General features: G+C 42.3%; 1 protein-coding gene across 1 annotated transcript in view; it reads left to right on the top strand.

Moving 5' to 3' along the window:
• Positions 1-580: 580 nt before the first annotated feature.
• Positions 581-23611, top strand: part of LOC126267623 (translation initiation factor IF-2-like) — a 56094-nt gene continuing 33063 nt past the window's right edge. Inside the window, exons 1-2 of the mRNA XM_049972922.1 lie at positions 581-904; positions 955-1007. Coding sequence (XP_049828879.1) covers positions 581-904; positions 955-1007 — 377 coding nt within the window. The remainder of the gene's footprint in view (positions 905-954; positions 1008-23611) is intronic.

Raw genomic sequence — 23611 nt, forward strand, 5'->3', positions numbered from 1 at the left:
CTGATATGAAACTTCCTGGCAGATTAAAGTTTTGTCCCGGTCCGAGAATCGAACTAGGGACCTTTTACCTTTTGAGGGCAAGTGCTCTACCATCTGAACTACCCAAGCGCGACTCGCAATCCGTCCTCACAGCTTTAGTTCAGCCAGTACCTCGACTCCTACCTTCCAAACTTCAAAGAAGCTCTCTTGCAAACATTGCAGAACTAGCGCTCCTTAGACAGGATGCTGCGGAGAAATTGCTTATCCATTGACTAGGTGATGTTTCCTGAATGGAACCGGCGGAATTAAAGCTGTAATGACGGGTTGTGGATCGTGCTCGTGTAGCTCACATGGTAGAGCACTTGCCCGCGAAAGGCTAAGATCCCGGTCTGGCTTTTTCTCCGATTACGACAGATCCAACCTTCCTGCCATAAAGGATCGATATGAGAAACGGCGATAAATTCACATCCAGGAGAGATGCAAGAAATACCAGATTTGGAGTCAACAGCGGCGAAAATCTGGTCGGTGAGCGGGGCCGCGGTACAGGGGAGAAGAAGTCGCTAAGCCGGGCAGATCGCTTACGGCGGCTCGACAGCCGGTGATGTGGGGGCGGTCCGCCGACGCCGCCGTGTTGGTAGGCACGCAGGCGGCAGGCGGATGGCGGGCAAATCCGGCGGCTTTGCAGTTGGAGCTTAGGCTGGCCGGGCAGGCCGCGGAGGACCGGCAGAATTTAACCCGGCCAGATAAGTCGCAAAGCCGATTAAATATCCGAAGGGCGGTGGCAGCAGGAGCGGCGGCGTCGCGACGTGTGGGCGGCCGGCCGGGGGCCGCTCCTCCCGGCGCGCCACCACAGCCCCAGCCGGCGCCACCACCACCGGAACCACGCGAACAGGAACAGATGGCCGGCTCGGATCGCCGCGCTGCGGTCTGTCCTCACGGCTCTGCCCCTCATTAGCCTCGTTTTATTCCCTGCAGAGAGGACCCCACGCGCTGCACGAGCCACAGCTGGGTGCCAACGTTACTTCAAGGTGCATTCTGCACCATCGATCCCAACAGTCCTCTTCCGCCTGCTCGTGTCCGTCTTCTATTGCTTTTATTGCTAGTCGATACTGCCTGGGGATTATTAGTTCATGTAAGACTAAAAATATGGCATTTCAGTCTTTGATCGCTTTTTTTATTTTCAATGGCCGGTTTCGGGCTAGCTGCCCATCTTCAGATCATATATTGTATTTACGGACTAACTTGTCAGTACAGAACAATCGGTTGATCTGTACTGACAAGTTAGTCTGTAAATGCAATGTATGATCTGAAGATTGGCAGCTATCTCGAAACCGCTCATTGAAAATAAAAAATAGCGATCAAAGACTGAAATTCCATAGTTTTATTGAATGAACGATCGCGGAATTCCCACTAATACAATAATGTCTAGTTTTGATGAATTCACGTAAGAATTCAAAACTGAGCTCTTGTGTTTGCGTGTGTGTATGTGTGTAATTAGCTTATGACGCTCAAACTCGAGGTTATGACTGCCCAAACACTCATTAAGGCAAACGAATGTGGCTAAAATCTCGAAAAAATTTTCGCAACCACGCATTCGAAACGAGCACAGTAGTCACTCTGCCTCAAATGCTCTAAAACAAGGTAGAAAGGCTAAAACTAACTATAGATGAGATTAAAACGCAAGTAAAACGACAATGGAGGTAAAAGTGTGGCATAGGCAAATGTCACTGGTTGACTACTCAAAAAAAAAAGTACTGTTGCTGACCCAGTCACCCTGTTAACATATTACTACCATCTCCCATAGCCTTTTCAAAAATGTTGGACATTTCCAAAAAACCTGAAGACTCGACCACATTCGTTTGGACGTTCCTTAAAACAGATGGCAGATCCGTCGGAAAATACGCCTCAGCCCGCTGGTCGGAAAATACAACACAGTATAATAAAATGTGGCGCACAGTGATCTGTAGCCCCCAAGCACCATATATTGGAGGGTCCTCCAGCCGGAGTATGAAGCCAAGCGACATGGGGCTGTGGCCTTTGCGAAGACGAATAAGGAGCCCCTCGTCCCGTCGACGTGGCTGGAAAGAGGTACGCTACGGACGTCGTTATAGCTGGAGGAAGGCATCCTGGATATTGTGGACTACTTTATCTGCTGGGTACAAAAGTTGTAGAGAGTGAAAAGCACTCAGAGAATCGGAACAGACCAGAAATTTAGCACTGGAAGAACGCTTCATTTGCACCAATTCCCGCAATATCGCATATAATTCTGTCAGTGGGACCTTGATGACACGATCCGGAAAAACAATAGAGCGACCAACTGAGGACCCGTGTTTAGACCCCTGTATAAAGACACCGACATTGTTATTGTGCTCAAACAAAATGTCAGAAAACATTGCACGAAAGAATGAAACGGGAGTGCAACCCTCCTCTACTGCACCAAATTTAAAACTACCCTGGGCCTCTGCAGTAATGTGGGGTGGTACTTGTTACACACCGAGTGACTCCAGCACACGCTGTACTCGGATCTCAAATGGCAATGTGGTTCTTGGACGGTTGGACAGTGCTCCCTTCAACAGAAATAAATTAATCACCCTCCTACGGCTGTTAGATGAGACTAGAACAACTTTTACTTTGGCTCACTCTGCAAAAAAATAGCAATATTAATATAATAAGATGTTTGGTTCATTGAGTTTGGGGAGGGGAACCAATCAGCGAGTCACCAGTACCATCTGATTACGGAAGGATGACGGAAGAAGTCGGCCGTGCCCTTTCAAAGGAATTTGCCTGAAGCGATTTAAGGAAATTACGGAAAACCTAAATCATGCTGCTTGGATGCGGGCATGAGCAGTCGTCCTCCCGAATTCGAGTACAGTGTGCTAAAGCCTGTATCATCCAGCTCGGTAATACAATAACACCTTGGTACATATGAGAAAAGGGGTGGATGGAGTAAAGGATGTTAATAAATCACATAAGTGAATCAATTTCAGCTGTAAAGTGATTGTAGTGGTGTTAAATGAAAGGCAAATAGTTCTGAAAAGGGGAATAAGGGACGAACAGGGCGGGTTCCTATTACATTTGCCTGTGGCATCCGGTGGTGGACATAAAACTTGGTTTCCTGATTTTGTGCGAATAGTGCCTTCTGATAAAAATGTTCCTTCTCAGTCCACTCTCTTGGGTTCTAAAATGTATAACGAGGGAGGGCTTGCTCCACAGAAGATCCTTATCTGTGTCCATTGATGATGATTTGGATAACCCATCGTGGCAATAGAGGCTGTCCAGCCCATGGGCTTCTGTGAAACGTCTGGCCTAGTTTTACTCCCCTCGCAGTGTTTCTGCATTGTCCAGAACAAAAAAAATGGCTCTGAGCACTATGGGACTTAACATCTGAGGTCATCAGTCCCCTAGAATTTAGAACTGCTTAAACCTACCTGACCTAAGGACATCACACACATCCATGCCAGAGGCAGGATTCGAATCTGCCACCGTAGCGGTAGCGCGTTTCCAGACTGTAGCGCCCAGAAACGCTCGGCCACTCCAGTCGGCTGTCCAGAACAATTTCAGCATCCTCTCACTTGTATAAGGCAAGCAAAATCGAATCAAAAGTGAACGTAGAGTAAGGTTACATTAGTTAATAGTGTAAGTAGGCTGTTTAGGTTTTCTTATTGGTAACGCCACATAGCGCTCTGTATGAAAAATCACTGGCTGTGCTTTGCGCAGTCTGTGGCTAGTTTGCATTGTTGTCTGCCATTGTAGTGTCGGGCAGCGGCAGCTGGATGCTAACAGCGCGTAGCGTTGCGCAGTTGGAGGTGAGCCACCAGCGGTGGTGGATGTGGGGAGAGAGATGGCGGAGTTTTGAGATTTGTAAGAATTGGTGTCATAAACTGATATATATATATTACGACTATAAAGGTAAATACATTGTTTGTTCTCTATTAAAATCTTTCATTTGCTAACTGTGCCTATCAGTAGTTAGTGAGTTCCATAGTTTGAATCTTTTAGTTAGCTGGCAGTAGTGGCGCTCGCTGTATTGCAGTAGTTCGAGTAACGAAGATTTTTGTAAGGTAAGTGATTTGTGAAACATACAGGTTAATGTTAGTCAGGGCATTCTCTTGTAGGGATTATTGAAAGTCAGATTGCGTTGCGCTAAAGATTATTGTGTGTCAGTTTAAGCACAATCTTGTATAATTGTTCAAAGGGGACATTTCAAGGGAGACAGAATAACGTAAGACGCAACGGTCCAGTGCGCAGTTACGATTCAGGGAGAAATTCTCCACCACGTGACCGACAAGAAAGAAACTATGGAAACTACCGACAAAATGACAGACCTGAATTGCATCAGAACTGGCGGGATTCCTACAGGACATGGCCCTCTCGACAAGGTGAATTTGTAGAAGTTAGGTCTCCTAATCCCTATAACGACGCGCGCCAACAAAGAGACAGACAATGACTCGCACCGCAGGCAGCCGCGTTCGCCGGCTGGCTCAGAGAAAAATAACATAAGCTAACCTTGAGCAAAATTCCAGTATTCTTTACCGACGTTTACCGCATGATAATTGCGTTCAAGTTGAAACTTTGAGCACTGTGAAGAGCAAAAGATTGCACCCCATTTCACATGTAAAACCGTTTATTGAAATATAATCTGCTTTTTAACTTTGTCTTTGCCATAAAGCATTTCACTTCACATTTCTGGTATGCTTTGTCACACTGAGAAACTGTTAACATGCAACAATGTTTTGAAGTTAACTATCCAGTCTAGAACCCAGGGAACACTTTTAAACAGAAATTACGAATGCATTGTTATAGTGAACAGACAACACAGTGTTGTTATTTGTACATTCTTGCTTGTTAGTTGCACGATTACGTAACGACTATAAGGCTTACATACTTAGAATATATACTGTTAATGAGATTTTAATGCTACGTTTTGTTTTAGTTGAAAAGACATTCTTTATTTGAAGTACTTTCTGTGAGATTAAAGATAACTTAGTATTTGGTTTATTTGACAGCTACACGATTTTATCACGACGCTACTAATGAGAGCCAATTTACAATGTTGCTTTTGCGGTGTTTCTGTTTTATATCTGCACAGTTTTTCTGAATTCTTCTGGAAAGGATAACATGTTTTAGTAGTAACTTTTGTGGTATAGTTTCAATGAGACAGCCTTTTCCATAGCACAACAATGCGTTACATTATAGTACTTTCTTGATAACGATAAGGTACGTAATAACTACGATATCTATACGGAAAGAATTTCACTTTTGTTTATCATGAGGTAAGTACATTGACTTCTGTAGAACTTAGCTTTCGGAGGACGATAACTACGACACTTTCACAGAGATTATCTTACAACAAGACGCACAGTTTAGCGCTACAGTACACGTATTTGAGTGATTAATTTTGCACTTAAAACATTTATTTTTAAAGATATTTGAAATACAATGATACAAAGGTTTTCCGTGATACATTTCATTCCATTGCTGTAATCTGTAACATCTGAGGATATAATTACGTTAATCCTCAGGGCGGTACACGCTTACTTTGTGTACCATGTGTGTGGCAACCACAAGGAGCCCTAGCTAATATGGTATTTGTTTATACAACTTTACACGTCGGTACCATATTTCTCTAACACATAAATTACACAGCGATCTGATTATTTAACAGAAAAACACATTTTTTATTTACTACGTCAGTGACACATGTTTACGTAATTACACCATTGGATAACTTGACACTTACGCAATGGTATTTTATCTGTACTTTCTAAACTGTTCATATATTTTTCGGAAACATTGTGATACTATGAGAGCTTTGAATGATTTATTTGGTATGGGATCATGATTTTTAAAGTACGTTTGAGGCAGATGACACTTTTGACATGAGCAGAGGAGTTTTTTTAGGTTTTGAAATTATTGGGGGAAGCTACGACGATTTTGAGAGTTGACTGAGGTGTTACGATGTTATTATTACGATGACTATGTGTATTATGCTGTTGAGGTATGTTTATCATCAATAAGCTGGTGCTATATGAGGAATTTGATTATGCTACGTATTTATTATGATGAAATATTGAAGAAGTGTCTACGAATATGTATATGTGTAATAAAGCAAGGAATAATGAGTAGTGGTTAGGGACTCTGATTTGTGAAAAAGGATGTTGGAAACCGAGAATCGTACTTTAAGAGATGAAATGTATGTAGATGCGTGAATGTATTAGAATGGCGACGGAACTTTTTTGGACACTGTTATATCAATAGGATTTTCTTTCTACAGATGTGTAACGCTAATTATTGACCTGTGAAATTTTTTATATGAGACTACCACTGTAGCGGAAACTGGTGTCGTAAATATTTCGGTAAGACGGTTAAGTGACCACCTGCACGTAATGCGTCGTGGGCACCCAGCTGGGCGACAGCCACCTGGAAACAAGCCATTAGTGTGTGCCTTTCAGAGGCATAGGTGGTGAAAAAGAAAAGAGGCCATTATCCTCGCTATTGACATTCCTTTGTAGAAAGCATCGCAAATACGACACGCTCATTACTTGGAAACATTCTTACATCCGCACACCTGATTATGACAAGTGTCTTTCTACGAGAGTTGAGAGAACTTGTACTGACTTATGAAATGCCACATAGCTACTGAATGATGTTTTTATTCTTTGCTTTGCATAATTGCTTATTTCATTTGATATCTGTTTTCCAGCTGTGTTGCAGCATTGGTTTTCTAAAATAAAATTAAATGCATTTGCTAATGTGAAAACTTTCTGTCAACAGATCTGTTAAATAATAATTTTATGATCCACATTCTTCAAAAAAAGGAGCTCTTGTAAAGGAAAGATCAATAAGAAAGGACTAGTAACAGTAACTGCATATATAATTTTCTTTTCCAGTACTTGGTAATTTTTTTAGAATTAGTTTTTGTAGTGTGTCACTTTAATTACATAGACATTAAGATGTGATTATAACTTTCCCTTATCTGCATTGTTGTCTTTAGTATACTATTTTTTCTGCTTGTGCGTTTGTCATGTTTAGATATAAGTTATTACATATCCTGCTGCTTGCTTTGCCAATTTCCATTGTTTTTTTTTGTTATTGCTGTTTGTATTAATTGTTTTGTGCTGCTGCATTGCCTCCAACCCTTAGTTTAGCATCTGAACTCAGTAGCTTTAAGTTAGCTTAAGATGGGGTAGGTTATAAAAGAGAATGAGTTATGAGGAATTCGAAGAAATGCATTGAGAAGCTATAAGAAAATGATTTGGCCAAAAAAGTAGTGTACAGTGGAGGAAAACTATTTTTGAAAGAGAATGTGAACAAAATACTATAAGCGTGCTTGGATAGGATATTTTTGGTGGAAACAAATGTTGAGATAAGACGAAAGATCTACAGAATGACGTTTTGGATTGGACTGCAGTACCAAATGTTACACTGAAAACAAACCCTGTCCTTTCCCCTTCTGTTATCCCACTATGTGTTTGTGTACCCTTGTGTATTTATGTTCTATCGGTCTTTATATGTTTATCTGATAAGACGTATGTTGCAGAATTTTTCTAACACTAAGCTACATTCACTATGATGAGGAATACTGTTATCCTCAAATATAATTTGCATTAATAACATGTTATTTACTTAGTAAAGATGTTTACACATTATTTATTCTGTTTTGTTCTAATGTTCATGTGTGAAGTTGATGTTTGAAAAGTTATTCTGATCTTTGATGTATGTACTCATGTCATAATTCCTGTAACACTGATGTATTTGTTATTTCGATTGTTTTGTAAAGCCTGTATTACTGCAAATGTTATCTGTACTATTATGTTCTTTAATGATATATTTTGTACCTTTGTTATTGTACTCTCATGTTATAAAACTGTAATTGACAACAGTTCATCAAATTAAGTAACTTGTAAATTACATTTCACTGCACACGTTTCTGTTGGTCATAGTATATGGACAATATGTGAGAAGTAGTGACTGATAGTGTTTGCACGGGTGTTAATAATTCAGTAAGGGACTGGATAACAGCATTGCTGGTTCTAAGGATATTTCAAAAACAATTTTTGTGAGTTCACAAGTGGTGGTTATGGACTTGCTATATTATCTGCAAGACTCTTCAATGGTGATTGTGCGCCTGCACAGTCAAACAGATGGCTGCTGGCCATCTCTACAAGGACTGCAGTGGGTCTACACCTTTGATGACCCATCAATACCATTATTTCTACGAGGACTGCAGTGGGTCTGCACCTCTGGTGGCCCACCAATACCGTAATCTCTACCTGGACTACAATGGGTCTACTCTGTGTTGACCTACCTACCAATCTTCTTCAAATCTTCGACTGACTCTGCTCTGGGTTTCCTCTGTTGTGGCCTATTACCTGTCAGCATGTCAAGAGTCAGCACTGTCTTCCTGTTGGAAGGACAACACTACTTCTTCAAGACTGCTTAGAAATCCACTACTTCCAAGTGCAATTTCTTTTATTGCTCAGACTTTGAAAAAAACACTGCAATTTTACTGTGATAAACGATCAGGACTGTCTTTATGGACTGAGAGAAAATTTTAGCTTCTGACCAACATTGTATCAATAAGTGTGTGCATTTGATATCTTTGTTTTAGTAATTATGAAAAATTTTATCAAATCATTATTGGCCACTGCCCAAAACAATTTGTAGAAATTTTTTGTGGGCATCATGGGGGCTATGTAAGTAGGCTGTTTAGGTTTTCTTATTGGTAACGCCACATAGCGCTCTGTATGAAAAATCACTGACTGTGCTTTGCGCAGTCTGTGGCTAGTTTGCATTGTTGTCTGCCATTGTAGTGTCGGGCAGCGGCAGCTGGATGCTAACAGCGCGTAGCGTTGCGCAGTTGGAGGTGAGCCACCAGCGGTGGTGGATGTGGGGAGAGAGATGGCGGAGTTTTGAGATTTGTAAGAATTGGTGTCATAAACTGATATATATATATTACGACTATAAAGGTAAATACATTGTTTGTTCTCTATTAAAATCTTTCATTTGCTAACTGTGCCTATCAGTAGTTAGTGAGTTCCATAGTTTGAATCTTTTAGTTAGCTGGCAGTAGTGGCGCTCGCTGTATTGCAGTAGTTCGAGTAACGAAGATTTTTGTAAGGTAAGTGATTTGTGAAACATATAGGTTAATGTTAGTCAGGGCCATTCTCTTGTAGGGATTATTGAAAGTCAGATTGCGTTGCGCTAAAGATTATTGTGTGTCAGTTTAAGCATAATCTTGTATAATTGTTCCAAGGGGACATTTCAATAGCCGACAATCACTTGTAATATCGTTTATCATGTTCCTTGGTGGCGATTAAATATTCCAATCGAACTGGTATTTGATTATGAATACACAGGTTACTTCAGTGCTCCCACGAAAGTGGTCGCGTAATACTACACATATATAAATTAATGTTCCCTTCGTAGTTTCTGTCCGAAAGTTCGATTTAATTTCAGGAAGTACTCTAGGGATCTTGATAACATTATCGCTAACAGACATACTCACGAGGAACGTTTGTGAATGCAATCAGTAAGTATTTCAAGGAAACTGACTGTACTACGATGAACGTCACTCCCACTACTAGTCTTGCCATTGCCAATTAGCGGTGCATGGCAGGAGGCTTGTGTAAGCTACTGCCAACTTCCTGAAATAAGCTGTGAGAAAGGACATGTCGGAGGTGATAAACACAAATGTTTTGGAATACAGTTTACTGTCGCAATGCCAAGTGGGATGGGGGCTATTTTATGCCCATATTTCGAAAATGTAACAGTGCAATCCTTTCTGTTTACAAGCTGCATCATGTACACTCCTGGAAATTGAAATAAGACCACCGTGAATTCATTGTCCCAGGAAGGGGAAACTTTATTGACACATTCCTGGGGTCAGATACATCACATGATCACACTGACAGAACCACAGGCACATAGACACAGGCAACAGAGCATGCACAATGTCGGCACTAGTACAGTGTATATCCACCTTTCGCAGCAATGCACGCTGCTATTCTCCCATGGAGACGATCGTAGAGATGCTGGATGTAGTCCTGTGGAACGGCTTGCCATGCCATTTCCACCTGGCGCCTCAGTTGGACCAGCGTTCGTGCTGGACGTGCAGACCGCGTGAGACGACGCTTCATCCAGTCCCAAACATGCTCAATGGGGGACAGATCCGGAGATCTTGCTGGCCAGCGTAGTTGACTTACACCTTTTAGAGCACATTGGGTGGCACGGAATACATGCGGACGTGCATTGTCCTGTTGGAACAGCAAGTTCCCTTGCCGGTCTAGGAATGGTAGAACGATGGGTTCGATGACGGTTTGGATGTACCGTGCATTATTCAGTGTCCCCTCGACGATCACCAGAGGTGTACGGCCAGTGTAGGAGATCGCTCCCCACACCATGATGCCGGGTGTTGGCCCTGTGTGCCTCGGTCGTATGCGGTCCTGATTGTGGCGCTCACCTGCACTGAGCCAAACACGCATACGACCATCATTGGCACCAAGGCAGAAGTGACTCTCATCGCTGAAGACGACACGTCTCCATTCGTCCCTCCATTCACGCCTGTCGCGACACCACTGGAGGCGGGCTGCACGATGTTGGGGCGTGAGCGGAAGACGGCCTAACGGTGTGCGGGACCGTAGCCCAGCTTCATGGAGACGGTTGCGAATGGTCCTCACCGATACCCCAGGAGCAACAGTGTCCCTAATTTGCTGGGAAGTGGCGGTGCAGTCCCCTACGGCACTGCGTAGGATCCTACGGTCTTGGCGTGCATCCGTGCGTCGCTGCGGTCCGGTCCCAGGTCGACGGACACGTGCACCTTCCGCCGACTACTGGCGACAACATCGATGTACTGTGGAGACCTCACGCCCCACGTATTGAGCAATTCGGCGGTACGTCCACCCGGCCTCCCACATGCCCACTATACGCCCTCGCTCAAAGTCCGTCAACTGCACATACGGTTCACTTCCACGCTGTCGCGGCATGCTACCAGTGTTAAAGACTGCGATGGAGCTCCGTATGCCACGGCAAACTAGCTGACACTGACGGCGGCGGTGCACAAATGCTGCGCAGCTAGCGCCATTCGACAGCCAACACCGCGGTTCCTGGTGTGTCCGCTGTGCCGTGCGTGTGATCATTGCTTGTACAGCCCTCTCGCAGTGTCCGGAGCAAGTATGGTGGGTCTGACACACCGGTGTCAATGTGTTCTTTTTTCCATTTCCAGGAGTGTAAAATAAAAGACTCCAGCTCGTGATGTTAGTCTCTACTGTCATCATCAGGAATTAAAATCGCTCACTGCCTGGGTTTGCACAGCGTTGTGCTTATATAGAAGCAATTACAGCCTCTGGAACCTTCTAGAGAGGGGAAGAGTGACGCATGCAAGGAAGACAAGCTGGGCAACTTGCAATACTACACCGATCTTGTCGTTTGATTTGCAAGACCACAGGTGACTTTTAGTTTATGCCGTGAAAGTAACTTGTAAGCCATCCACTCGTCTACCTGTCCAAGCGTCTGCTAAATTACATCTGCCCTCTGACAGTAGCCACTACCGCTAGCCTCCATTGGAGGTTATCGCTCTTATCAGAGTCTTAAATAAAAATTGACTGAAGAACAAAATTAATACCAAGGTGGCCCTGTCATTATTCTACTCAGTTTGTGAAGGGGGATTAGCGTACCAACAAGGGTTTAAGATTTTATAAAAATAGCAAGAGTTCATTTACTCATAAAACAGGACAAACAAGTTATGCGAGATGACAAATAAATCATGAACTGTTGCCAGCACAAATAGAAGCAGCAAATAATTAGCACTCTACTGTATGGTGTTTAGTTGGCAAAGGCTAAGGTTTATCTGTGTCATCTATGTATACTGGTTCAAAACACGGGTAGCTCAAACTGAAATTATCTAGCGCTCAATGGACTTTGCTGGATTTATTCCACACAGAAGCTACACTACTTTGGTGCAGCTGATAACAAGTGCCAAGACTGTGACTCTCTCCTAACAACGCAGACCAGCAGTACTACTGCGTACCCCTTTTTCGATGCATGGGGCTGTCTCAGGTTACGGCCGCCGCGCAAACATCCGCAAAGAAGCGATTTGCAGCGCCTGCAATTCGTTAGATGTATTCACGAAATGTGCAAACTTACATGCTGGTGATCAGCCTGCCGGAGTGGCCGAGCGGTTCTAGGCGCTACAGTCTGGAACCGCGCAACCGCTACGGTCACAGGTTTGAGTCCTGCCTCGGGCATGGATGTGCGTGATGTCCTTAGGTTAGTTAGCTTAAAGTAGTTCGAAGTTCTAGGGGACTGATAACCTCAGACGTTGAGTCCCATAGTGCTCAGAGCCATTTGAACCATTTGCACGATGCTGGTGATCGCAGCCCTCTACTTCTGCTTGCTGGTCAGTCCAGTGACCAGTTTGACTCACTTCTACAACAATGGACACAAGAAGACCAAATGTCAAGGCGGCAGACCTGACACCAATAAGACTGTCATCGTCACAATGAATTGTCCAAGACGATTAAGGTACAAACTGTCAGTACAGAATAGCATGGCCTCCGGAGGAAAAAAAAAGAGTATAAGTTAAATCATTGATACACAACAACGGAAGCGCTATATGCGCTTTCAGAACAGTAATGTGTAGTATCTTTGTCATTCGGTACAAGAGGGATTAACGTTGCTTGTTTGATTGTCTTCTTGTTTCTGATATTCTAGCTGACGGACGCTTTTAGTTCACGGTCTGTATCTAATACAGTTATCTGTAGTAATATTAGTAATATTTTGAATATATATAAAATAATCAGTCAAAACTTTGTTTTTTTATGTATGTGAAATGAATATATTATTAAGATAAGAAAATTAATGCTTGTATATTTAATTTGTTTCATGTGTACGAGGATTATTATTTTCGATGTTAAAAGGAACTGAAGACCTTGAACGCATTACTGATTTGAATAAGAACAGAGTCGTCAATAAAAACGAAGGTATGTATTTATTATTATTATTATTGTGGTAATTACCGTATGAAAATAATTGTGAAAGAATAATGCCACTTTCAGAATCCATGGATTACGTAGTAAGACTAGGAGAGAGCTGATATGGAAGCAGATGCACGAGAGGATAGTGATAACGAATTAGAGGAAATCACCATGGGATCTACATCCAATAGAAAGATGCAAGAAAATGTTAGGGGTCATGTAGTAGAGACTGCACATCAGCGCGCAAAGATAGAGCGTGGCGTTAATAACAGTGTGTTGCCAACTGTTGCGGGTGAAACAGCTGCGTCCGCAACTAAGCAAATAGTTACGTGCATCGCGCAACGCTACCACGCCGTAGCTGCAATTCTAATGAAGCTAGACCAGTTCCAGAAACAGCAGTAGGAGCGAGAAAGAGAGAGAGAGAGAAAAGGGAAAAATAGAGAGAAAACAGAATATACGAACAGCTTAAAAGTTTTCAACTCATGAAAGCAGACATAGCCAGTATGAAACAAGTGTAGCAAGAATTGCCAAATTTGGTAGCTAGTTTAAGAACAGTCGTACAAAACCTGCAGATAGAGCAGAGTAGCATGAAGGAAGATATTTAGAATATAACTGAGAGGGTAGAAAATGTAGAGATAGGAAATGAGGAAATAATACAGAATTTCCTACCGGAACATACTAAAAAGGTCATAGGAAAAGTAGAAACATGGATGGATAACAAAGAGAAACAGATAGACGATAAAATACAGACAGAAGTGACACGCGCACTTTGTGCAGTTCATTCGGTTGGTCAGATTAATGAGGCAGAACAGGAAAGAATAAATAACATGAGAATGGAGGATGATTAAATACCTGCTTCTCATGTTTCAAACGAAAATCCGCCGTTCCTGCCACCTATAATACAATTTGTGGGGTACAGGCTAGAACGTGTAGTACTAATAGTTAAAAGTTGAGTAGTGAGGTTGCTGTGCCTACTGTGTCTTCAATAATGATGGAGGAGTGTTTAATTAAAAACCCCCAGTTTCAAACCATCTCCACCGACAAGAAAAATATACACCCGGTAGTATTCATAAGAGTTTACGAATCATATTGCCCAGAGACTGGACTGAGAAAAAAAAGATACAGTTTATTGTTTTGTACATAGTAGGAGATGCTGTTCTATGCGCGCCAGATACAGCTGAAACTAGCTACACACGTGAAGAAATTGAGAAAGCATTTTTAAATAAGTACTGGTCATCTTATACTCGGGAAAGACTTAGAAAAGAAGAATACAGTCCACAGACATATAGTCCTAAACAAGGGCGCCTAAGAAAGTATTTCGAAAAATATATTAACAAAACGCGATATTGGGACGCACCGATCTCAGATCGTGCTATTAAAAGCCAGACTTCGCCCAGTATTAGAGAGAAACTAATCCATGTACCAGACAATGATTTGGATACTTTTTTGACTGTCTGGGATTCAATAGACTTAATTCAGGAAGACTTGAAGTTCAAATCAGCAATGGGAATGGTTACAAGTATAGAGAAAAGAACAAAAATAGACAAAATGGTGGGAATAATTGTGGGAATTGTTCTAATCGACGAAACGACAATGGTTAACCTATGAACGGAAATCAGTCATTTAACAGTCATCCGAATGATGACAAAGATAATAATAACAGACAGGCTTGAGGAAACAGTTCACCCCAATACAGATGGAAACGATGATAGATTTGGCCCAGGAGGTGGCAATCAACAGCAGATGCGAGGCGTTGGGCCACAGGGGAACAACAGGTTTGCAGTACTCTGGTATCCGAGACAGAACAATCAGAATAACCCCGGAAGATACTCGAACAATAGTAATAGTAGGAAGGAACACCGTCAAGCCGGTACTTCAAGGCTTGCCAGAACCAGAATCAAAGTGTGAGAATAGTTGATCGTCCTACATCAACCGATTCGACAAACTAAAGACGACCGCAGCTATCACTCCGTTGTTGGCCTTGGGACGGCGGGAGAGCTCACAAGAGACTAAAGAGAAACAGGATGTAGTCAATATGTTAAGATATAACAGCGGTGTTGGAATGAAGGAGGGACTTTCATCTGAGAATAAGAAATGTATCCAAGTAGATAGGCAGTTGATATAGGCTGTGGTTTAGGCTACAGTTCTTAGTATACCGGTCAATATCATAATAGATACAGGAGCTACAATTATTGCGATGAGTTATTATTTCTATAGGAAATTGAGCCAATTGGATAAAGCGGAAGTGTTGTCAGTTCAGAATTGCAAAGTGCCGGGTGCCATTGGTGCCCAAGCACATTTAGTGAATAGCCAGGTACAGGTGGACGTATTTATAGGAAATGGAGCATTCCATCGCACGTTCCTAGTTGTAAAGGGATTGAGAGTCGCCTGTATTTTGAGTTAGGAGTTTTTGAGAAGAAGGAATTCCTATACGGACCTCTCTCAAGGTATCTGCAGTTTAGAAAATGGAGAAGTAAGAGTGAAACTGGAACTGCTGCGCACAAAAGCTATACATGACAAATATTGTCAGAAAGTCACATCTAATTTGCCAAAAATACTGCATACGCAGCAGTGTTTTGGTGGGAGAGATTATATCTATCACAGTTGAGAGAAAGTTAGTATCACAGAGTCCTGTCAATCAATAAAAGAGAAAGTAGAGGAATCCACATATCTGGCGCCAGAGCAGCAATTACAATTATCTCAGCTATTAAAGGAACATATAGAAGTATTCTCTTAGAGACCAGGGGTCATCAGAGTTTATACGTATAATATTGATGTGATACCACACAAGACTTTTGTAATACTACTTACTCCTTTCCATGGTCAAAAAAGGAGGCAGGGAAACTAGAGATACGTGAGATGCTAGAATGGGGAATAATTGAGCCGTTACTAGTAGTTACAATCATATAAGGACTTGAAATTTTTTTTATAAATAATATGTGAGTAAGTAGTAGATGTAAGTTTAGGCTTGATAAGTATTTTCGTTAATGAATTTTCTTTTTATTGGAAGTCAAGATGAAAGATTTTTTTGTAGTATGCAGTAAAAGTTTCATGTACGTTATCTCATAATAGAGTTTATTTGAAATATCTAATGACAAATTAAATGATAAATCTAGAACTTTGAAAGGGACTAAATAATTTATTGACTGGTCATGAGCGTAGTACACCTAATGGTACAAGCCATGAACGTTTTGACCGAACCGGACTGTCGAGCACAGTGATTCAAAGAAATATCGCTGAAGCAGATACATATTCAGGAGTCCTGTACATATATGTAACAAACTGAGTTATTGTATAAACTAGACCAGTGTCGAAAAGTCCAAAAAATGAGCTAATTGGCCAAGTGTAAGTAACAGGAAGAGACTCATGATACCAATACATAACGTACATTTTATTTAGTTATAATGTGCAATCGAACACGATGTGTGTGTATTTCTTCACGTAAATAAAATGTTACAGTTTTCATCTACAATTTAATGTACCGCAAGAGATTGTAAATAACAGTGACTGTGTGTGCATAGACCCAAATGAACGTTGTGTCAATAAACCGAATTCAGTGTGACCAAAAGGAACGTCATACACGGGAACTGTAGTGTAATGTACAGTGTTCATGAAACAATATAAGCGGTACAACGCCAGAGATATTGGTGTATAAACGTTAAATGTAATGAACAGCTTAAGACCGTGGCGAACTAAGAAGTGTGTTTCGGACAAGGTTATTTAACGTAGTCGGAGAACAGCTGATCTAAACGGACGTCAGCAAATCAGTATCTCACGGATGATCAAGGTGGAGTAAGTCAAAAATGGGAATCCGCCAGCGCAAGCGAACAGAACAGCTGATCTGTGCAAGTGTGTCAGGACATACCTGTTTGTTACGTTATATACAGTGTGGTGTGTGGCAGAAGTAGAGAGACTGTGTAAACATCCTACTGTGGGGCACAACAACTGTGTGAAGCTAAAGTTAACTTATGACAAACGGGGCATTTGAACAGCGTCATACAGCAGTACAGTGGACTTCGTATGTATTAACAAGTGAAAGATTAATTCATATGCAAATCCACATAAACTGGTGCTGGATGAAACAATAAAACAGGACGAATAATTATGTGTTTTCCCCATCCGCAGGAATGAACATCTGTTTACCTATAATGAACTGATGCTGCTGTTGTTCTTGCATTTCATGAAATTTTGCTGTAGAGCGGTGGCGGAGAAAACCTGCAAGGAGGGGAGAAGACGGCGCACCTCCGGTTCGCGGGCTGTGTGCGGGTCGCAGCTGTCACTTGTCAGCTGATCGCTCGCCTCGGTGACGTCACAAACTGCAGTACGCGCTGTCGGCGGCGCAATCCGGCGCCCACTCCCTCATCACTGCACCAGCTTACCGCAGAAGAAGATTAACAATGAACATTCTAAATTTTGTAATAAATACTGACGATGAACTGTATTGAACTCATTTATACCAGTATTTATGCCTTTAAATGTTGAATGAGAGTACAATCTTATAGCTCTGCTCGTTTTCCATCGGTTTCCCAGTGGCTTTTACCCAAATGGGTGAGCATAAACGAAATTATTACGAGGAACGATAGTAAAAAGACTGCACTCAACTTCAGAATAAAATCATCCACGTGCAGGAACTGCAAGGGAGTGCCTGTATTATCACAACGATTGAAATCACATGTGTCTGTAGTCACCTGTTTGGGCGTAGGCATACTTCAGACTTATTAATACAATGATCAATCTGTCGTCACCTGTTTGGTCGTAGGCAAACTTAAAATATATTAATACCGTACGTCTACCGTCACCTGTTTGGACGTAGGCATTATAAACGGAAATATGCTGTCGTGGAACGCCAATTACAAGACTCTATGCAAATGGCATTCCAGGGGCTTTTATAGCATAGCGTCCAGAGAAAAAAAGAGTATAAATTAAATTATCGGTACACAACAATGGAAGCTCTATATGCGCTCTCTGAATAGTAATGTGAAGTATCTTTGTCATTTGGCACAAAAGGGATGATCATTTTTTGTTTCATTGTCTTCTTGGTTCTGATGTTGTAGTTGACGGACGCTTATTGTTCATGGTCTGTAACTAATACAATTAGCTCTAGTAATACTAGTAATATTTTGAATATATATAAAAATAATGATTCGAAATTGTGTTTTTGTGAGTAGCAAGTACCTTTCCTACCCATGATTGAGTTACGTAATAATTAAATGTTGCCCTGTACAATTTCTATAGGCTCATTCTTGTAGCGGCGATATGTTCTATTTTAATAGTCATTTAATGCTAAAAGCGTTAAAAAATAATTTCAATAAATACGAAACGGCGTCTTGTAATATTGTCCAATTCATTTTTGGCTAGAGGTACAGTTTTATTAAGAGTAATTTCTATAAATATGTACGCTACCATTGCACATAGGCAGATATGCTGGAACATCAAGCCTCACAGAAAATCTAATTAAACATTGTCTTTAATTGTCTTATCGCATAATATTAAATAAAAACTTTTTTTAATCCATCGTGAGTGAGACGAACGTCTTCACGTTGGAATACATATGATATTTCTGGTGATAGCGCCCTGAGAAAATTTAGCCATCGCTTTTAACGAACATAAAAGAGGATTTTAAAGAAAACATTTCATCCAATGATCAGAATATTCTCTTTCATTCAAAAAAAGGAAAAAGTTACGCGGGAACAGCCAAGACTTCACCACAGGCTCCTCAGTTAAGACCAGTGCCAGTGTGAAGTCACGCTCAGGACGAATGTCCCTAGTGCAACACACTCATAACAACAGTGAAGTACAGAATTTCTTCTCCAGACCGGAGTCTGAATCATAAGACCATTTCTCCTGTCGTCACCTTTCCATCGTAGCTCTGTGAACTCCTAAAGCGCAACGGAACCGACCCCACACGGTTTCGTGCAAATCAGAAGACTGCACAAGCACCAGTCTCCCTCTAGCTCGTCTGCTCAACCTCGAGAGCACTTCTAACCAAAGTTAATAACATTCTTTTCCCCGCTGCAGAATCATCCAATATCCGAGTCGTCGGCTGCTACGGTCGCAGTTTCGAATCCTGCCTCGGACATGGATGTGTGTGATGTCCTTAGGTTAGTGAGGTTTAAGTAGTTCTAAGTGTAGGGGACTGATGACTTCAGATGTTAAGTCCCATAGTGCTTAGAGCCATTTGAACCATTTGAACCCGAGTCGTAAATTTTCGCACAGGGAGGAAAAGACGTTACATTCCCGAGTTGTGTTTCCGGTAGCCACTTTTGGCAGTGTGGTCTGACAGGACTAAAGTGGACAACAAATTTATCACAGAGATCATTATCTTGATAGCCGAATGTTATAGGGGCCTCAACTAAACTAAGTGCTTTTATGGTAGAACATAGACAGTGTCAGAGTAGCCATAAATTTCGTCAACCTCCCTAAAATACTTCAGAAGACCCGAGGCTTCCCAAAACAATCCGCAGGCAAAGTCACCAAACCAGCTGCGGGCTCTACGTATAGCTCCAGGTCCAAGATGGACATGGAAACTTGCGGAATTTCACGGATGCCAGCTCTGAACACAATGGGTGCTTACGAGACTGCCCAAAACACCTTGGCCAGGTGACCTGTTTTCTCTCCTGCGCCCCTGTCGTTACTGTGGCTAGAGATGCCTAACAGGTAGACCCAGGGAGGCTGTATTTCGCCTCAGCGGCCGAAAGCATTGTCTGCACATTGGTGCGAGAAATTCTAGGGAACAGCATTGTTTCTCTGGTAACTGCTTTGAGATGATCATTTCGCTAGCACCTGCACGTGGCGTGCAAGCCTCAAGTGTCCAGTGCAAGACATACTGATAAACAATCAAACCGCCTACTTGTACTCTACTCCATAAAATACTGTTCAAAGGAGAACTGCCATAAAATATCCCACATGCATTAACAAGTACATGGTCGATAAATTCCTGTCGTCTTATAGAAAATAATGTCTGGCTGTAATAACAACATTATCATTTAATATGAAAACAAGTAATACCACTCATATATAAATTAAAGTCTCCATTCTGGTTCCTGTCTGTATTTTAAGGTTAATCTCAGAAACTGCTCTACGGGTGTTTATAAGAGTTTTGCTAATAGATGTTTACGAGGAACACTAGTCTATGTAATTTATAAATATTTCATGCAAACTGACTGAATTATGGTCAATTTGATACCGCCCATCTATATGAAAACGATGTCATTGGCTTCTAGCATGCATTGCAGAACTCCTTGGAATCAAACGAGATAGGCATTAGGCCCACCTGACAGCAGCGCCAGGGTGTTGCGAACTACCCCTACCTGGAAGCCGATGGGACCTACTGCCAACTTCCAAAAATAACCTGTAATACAAGACTCTTGTTCACACAATGAGTCGTAGACGAGGTGAGCTGTACGAACAGAAGCTTTGTCATTATAGAGCACAACGTCTCCATTTGGGGAGGAGGGGGGGCAAAATAATGTTCAAATGTGTGTGAAATCTTATGGGACTTAACTGCTAAGGTCATCAGTTCCTAAGTTTACACACTACGTAACCTAAATTATCCTAAGGACAAACACACACACCCATGCCCGAGGGAGGACTCGAACCTCCGCCGGGACCAGCCGCACAGTGCATGACTGCAGCGCCCCAGACCGTTCGGCTAATCATGAGCGGCAGGGGCGGGGGGAGGGGTGGGGGGCAAAAGTTGCACCAAGGATAGGCCGATCAGCCTATATTGTCACATAATCCTTCGCTTCAACACATGGGTCACGTAGAATACCACGATATGGCTGCAAAAATCACCGCGTACCGCTTCTATGTTTCACTCTTGGGACGTAAACTTGGCCAGAAGTTAGGAACCGTATGAAACAATATTCATGCTACCAAATAACTTCCCCCATTGCTCCACAGTCGAGGCTTTATGGCTCGGCACCTCGTCTTCCTGTTTGGGCATTTGCATTGATGATACGTGTGCTTTTGGAAACACAGCCCATCCTGAAATTTCCATTTTATGGAACACGCTTACGGTTGTTTCTATGCTGGCGGGGCTCGCGACTGCGACATTCAGTTCAGCAGTTACTTTTCCAGCTGCCATGCTGTTACTTTTCGTTACAATCCTCTTAGTAATCGTCTGTCACTATCACTTAAAACACACTTTCGTTTGCGTTGTAACTTTTCGGATGATGTTTCAGAAATTTCTCTGTGTGTGCCATGTTTTATAAGGTGCCTCCTGAAACACCAAATGTTTCGGCTACTTTGGTTACGGGAACACCCGTAATACGAGCACTAACAATTTACCCACGTTCTAAGTAACTCAGCTCCCTCGTAATTCATTCACAACAGAACACTTTTCTAACCAGGACTGACTCTTGCATCTTGTTGATGGCTTTGCACCCGTTCTCAAATACACCAGCGGAACCTGCAGAATTCGCCAGCCTATGGATTTGCGTCCGAGCATGCATTTCTCCTGAAATTTGCATATTCTTCTCCATCTATTCTATGATTGTTGGAAACCACACAGCCTCGCGTAGTTTACTGAAAAAACGAGTAAACGCTTCGCGTTAGGAAATCGTCTACCGTAATCTGTGCAACCACCAGGAACGTTTTAATTACAAAGACGGTACTCGAGTACAGTATCGGCAAGCTAACAGAAGTGGTCAGCAAATCACAAATGAACAATACAAAATTCAGTGTAAACCCAAGCACAACATCACGACCAGAATTTGGAAATGAATATTGCAGTCGATAAATAAACCCATAGCAAGTGTGGTACGAAAGTGCTAAATGCAAACTCATTTTTGTAACAAACTATACCTCTGCATCCCATAAATACAGCAAACCAGCTAAATGGACGGCTTGATTCGTATTAGGCTAACTACCGTCTATTAAAATATTAACTGTTCCTTTAGAAATATGTGGTACATTCGAGAGTCATTTCTCATAAACGGCATCAACATCACATTTGTTTCTTGAAAAGGTCATCAACAGATGATTGTTTTTATAGAATGCAAAAAGGAATAGTAAAATATTAGCAAATTTGTGTACACACTGACATTCACTTGAATATAATCAGTTGCATACAAAAATTGACTGTCTATATCGCGCTTTATTTCTTCAAATATGTAACGCGTTTCGGCAACCTGCTACCATCAGATCGAAAGCCTGAAGAATTAGTACACCGTTTTGCAGCAAATAACACTGTCTTGAAAATCTCTTCGAGTTTTCTCTCACATCCAAAAATTTATTCAATATTTCTGCGATACAACTGTTTTCCATCTTCAGGAGAACGCTGCTTCCGCTGCTGAGTCCCGCTGAGAACTGATGCCAAGGCTGCAAATCGACGTCTTATATAGGCCCGCGTACGGTACACGGCGTATGCTCCGCCCACCACAGTTGCTGCCGTTCAACTCTTAACATGCAGATAGCAATCAGTCTGCATCCCAGCTTGCAGGACGCTTCCATTCCTGGACGTCACGGTTTACAAAATACCAGATGGTATTCTTGGACACAGTGCTCACCGAAAGCCGACGCAGACTCCATGCTGAGTCTCCATGCTGAGAGTTGTCATCCACCGTACCAGTGCAGAGGTGTCCTTAGGACTCTGGTACGCAGAGCATATGCCATTTCCGACGAGGACAGTTCAACCCAACGACTTGCACATTTGATGGCTGTTTGTAAGCAAAATGGATACTCTGAGAGGCAGTTTCGTCGGGCTATGGACTTCGGACCATACCCTGAGGTGCATGAAGAGGGGAATGGATAGGTGGCCTTTATTCATTGTGCTGGTGGCATATCGTTTAAGATTGGAAGCATTTTAAGGAGTCTAACATTAAGTGTGTGATCCGTTCACACTCCAAGATTAGGACACTCCTCGGCTCTGTGAAAGATGATTTGTGGCTTAGGAAGTCTGGAATATACGACATTCCGTATCAACGTGGGAAGGTTTACATCGGTCGTTCGATTCGCACAGTTCCTGACAGGTGCGTCGAACATCGCCGTCATACGAGGCTACAACAGCCGGAAAATTCGGCGGTTGCAGAACATTGCTTGAACGAGGGACACGGGATGATATCTGACGAAACTATGACAGCTGTCAACACTCCCGGATTTTGGAACAGTGTTTATGAAGAGGCAATTGAAAGTAGGTTGGCGGATAATTCGACTAATATAGACAATGGGTTTCCTATTAGCAGGAGGTGGAACCCTGTACAACCCCGCATCAAAACAGAACGTTCGTCGGTTCAGCCAGTCCGAATGTTCGAAAATAACCTCTGAGTGCGATACATCGTTGCCACCCGTGTTCTACTAAGGGCAGCGCCATCTACCCAGTCTTGGAGGGCAGCAACTGTGGTGGGTGGCTTAAGCGCCGTGTACGGTATTGAATCCTATATGGGACGTCGATTTGAAGCCTTGGTATCAGTTCTCAGTGGGGCTCAGCAGCAGCGTTCTGCTGAAGGTGGCGAACAGTTGGATCGCCGAAATGTTGAATCGATTTTACGATCAGGCAGCAAACTGTAAGAGACCCCTACAATGTCAGTACACGATTGTGCCTAGTATCTCGGTAGGGTACTTTTTTGTTTGACGTGTTACGTGATCCTTTAAGGTTTCCATCTGATCATGGTAGTCTGCCGATATGCATTATACACTAAATAAATAAAGTACGATCT

This window comes from Schistocerca gregaria, chromosome 4 (genome assembly GCF_023897955.1).
Source record: "Schistocerca gregaria isolate iqSchGreg1 chromosome 4, iqSchGreg1.2, whole genome shotgun sequence".
NCBI classification, from domain to species: domain Eukaryota; kingdom Metazoa; phylum Arthropoda; class Insecta; order Orthoptera; family Acrididae; genus Schistocerca; species Schistocerca gregaria.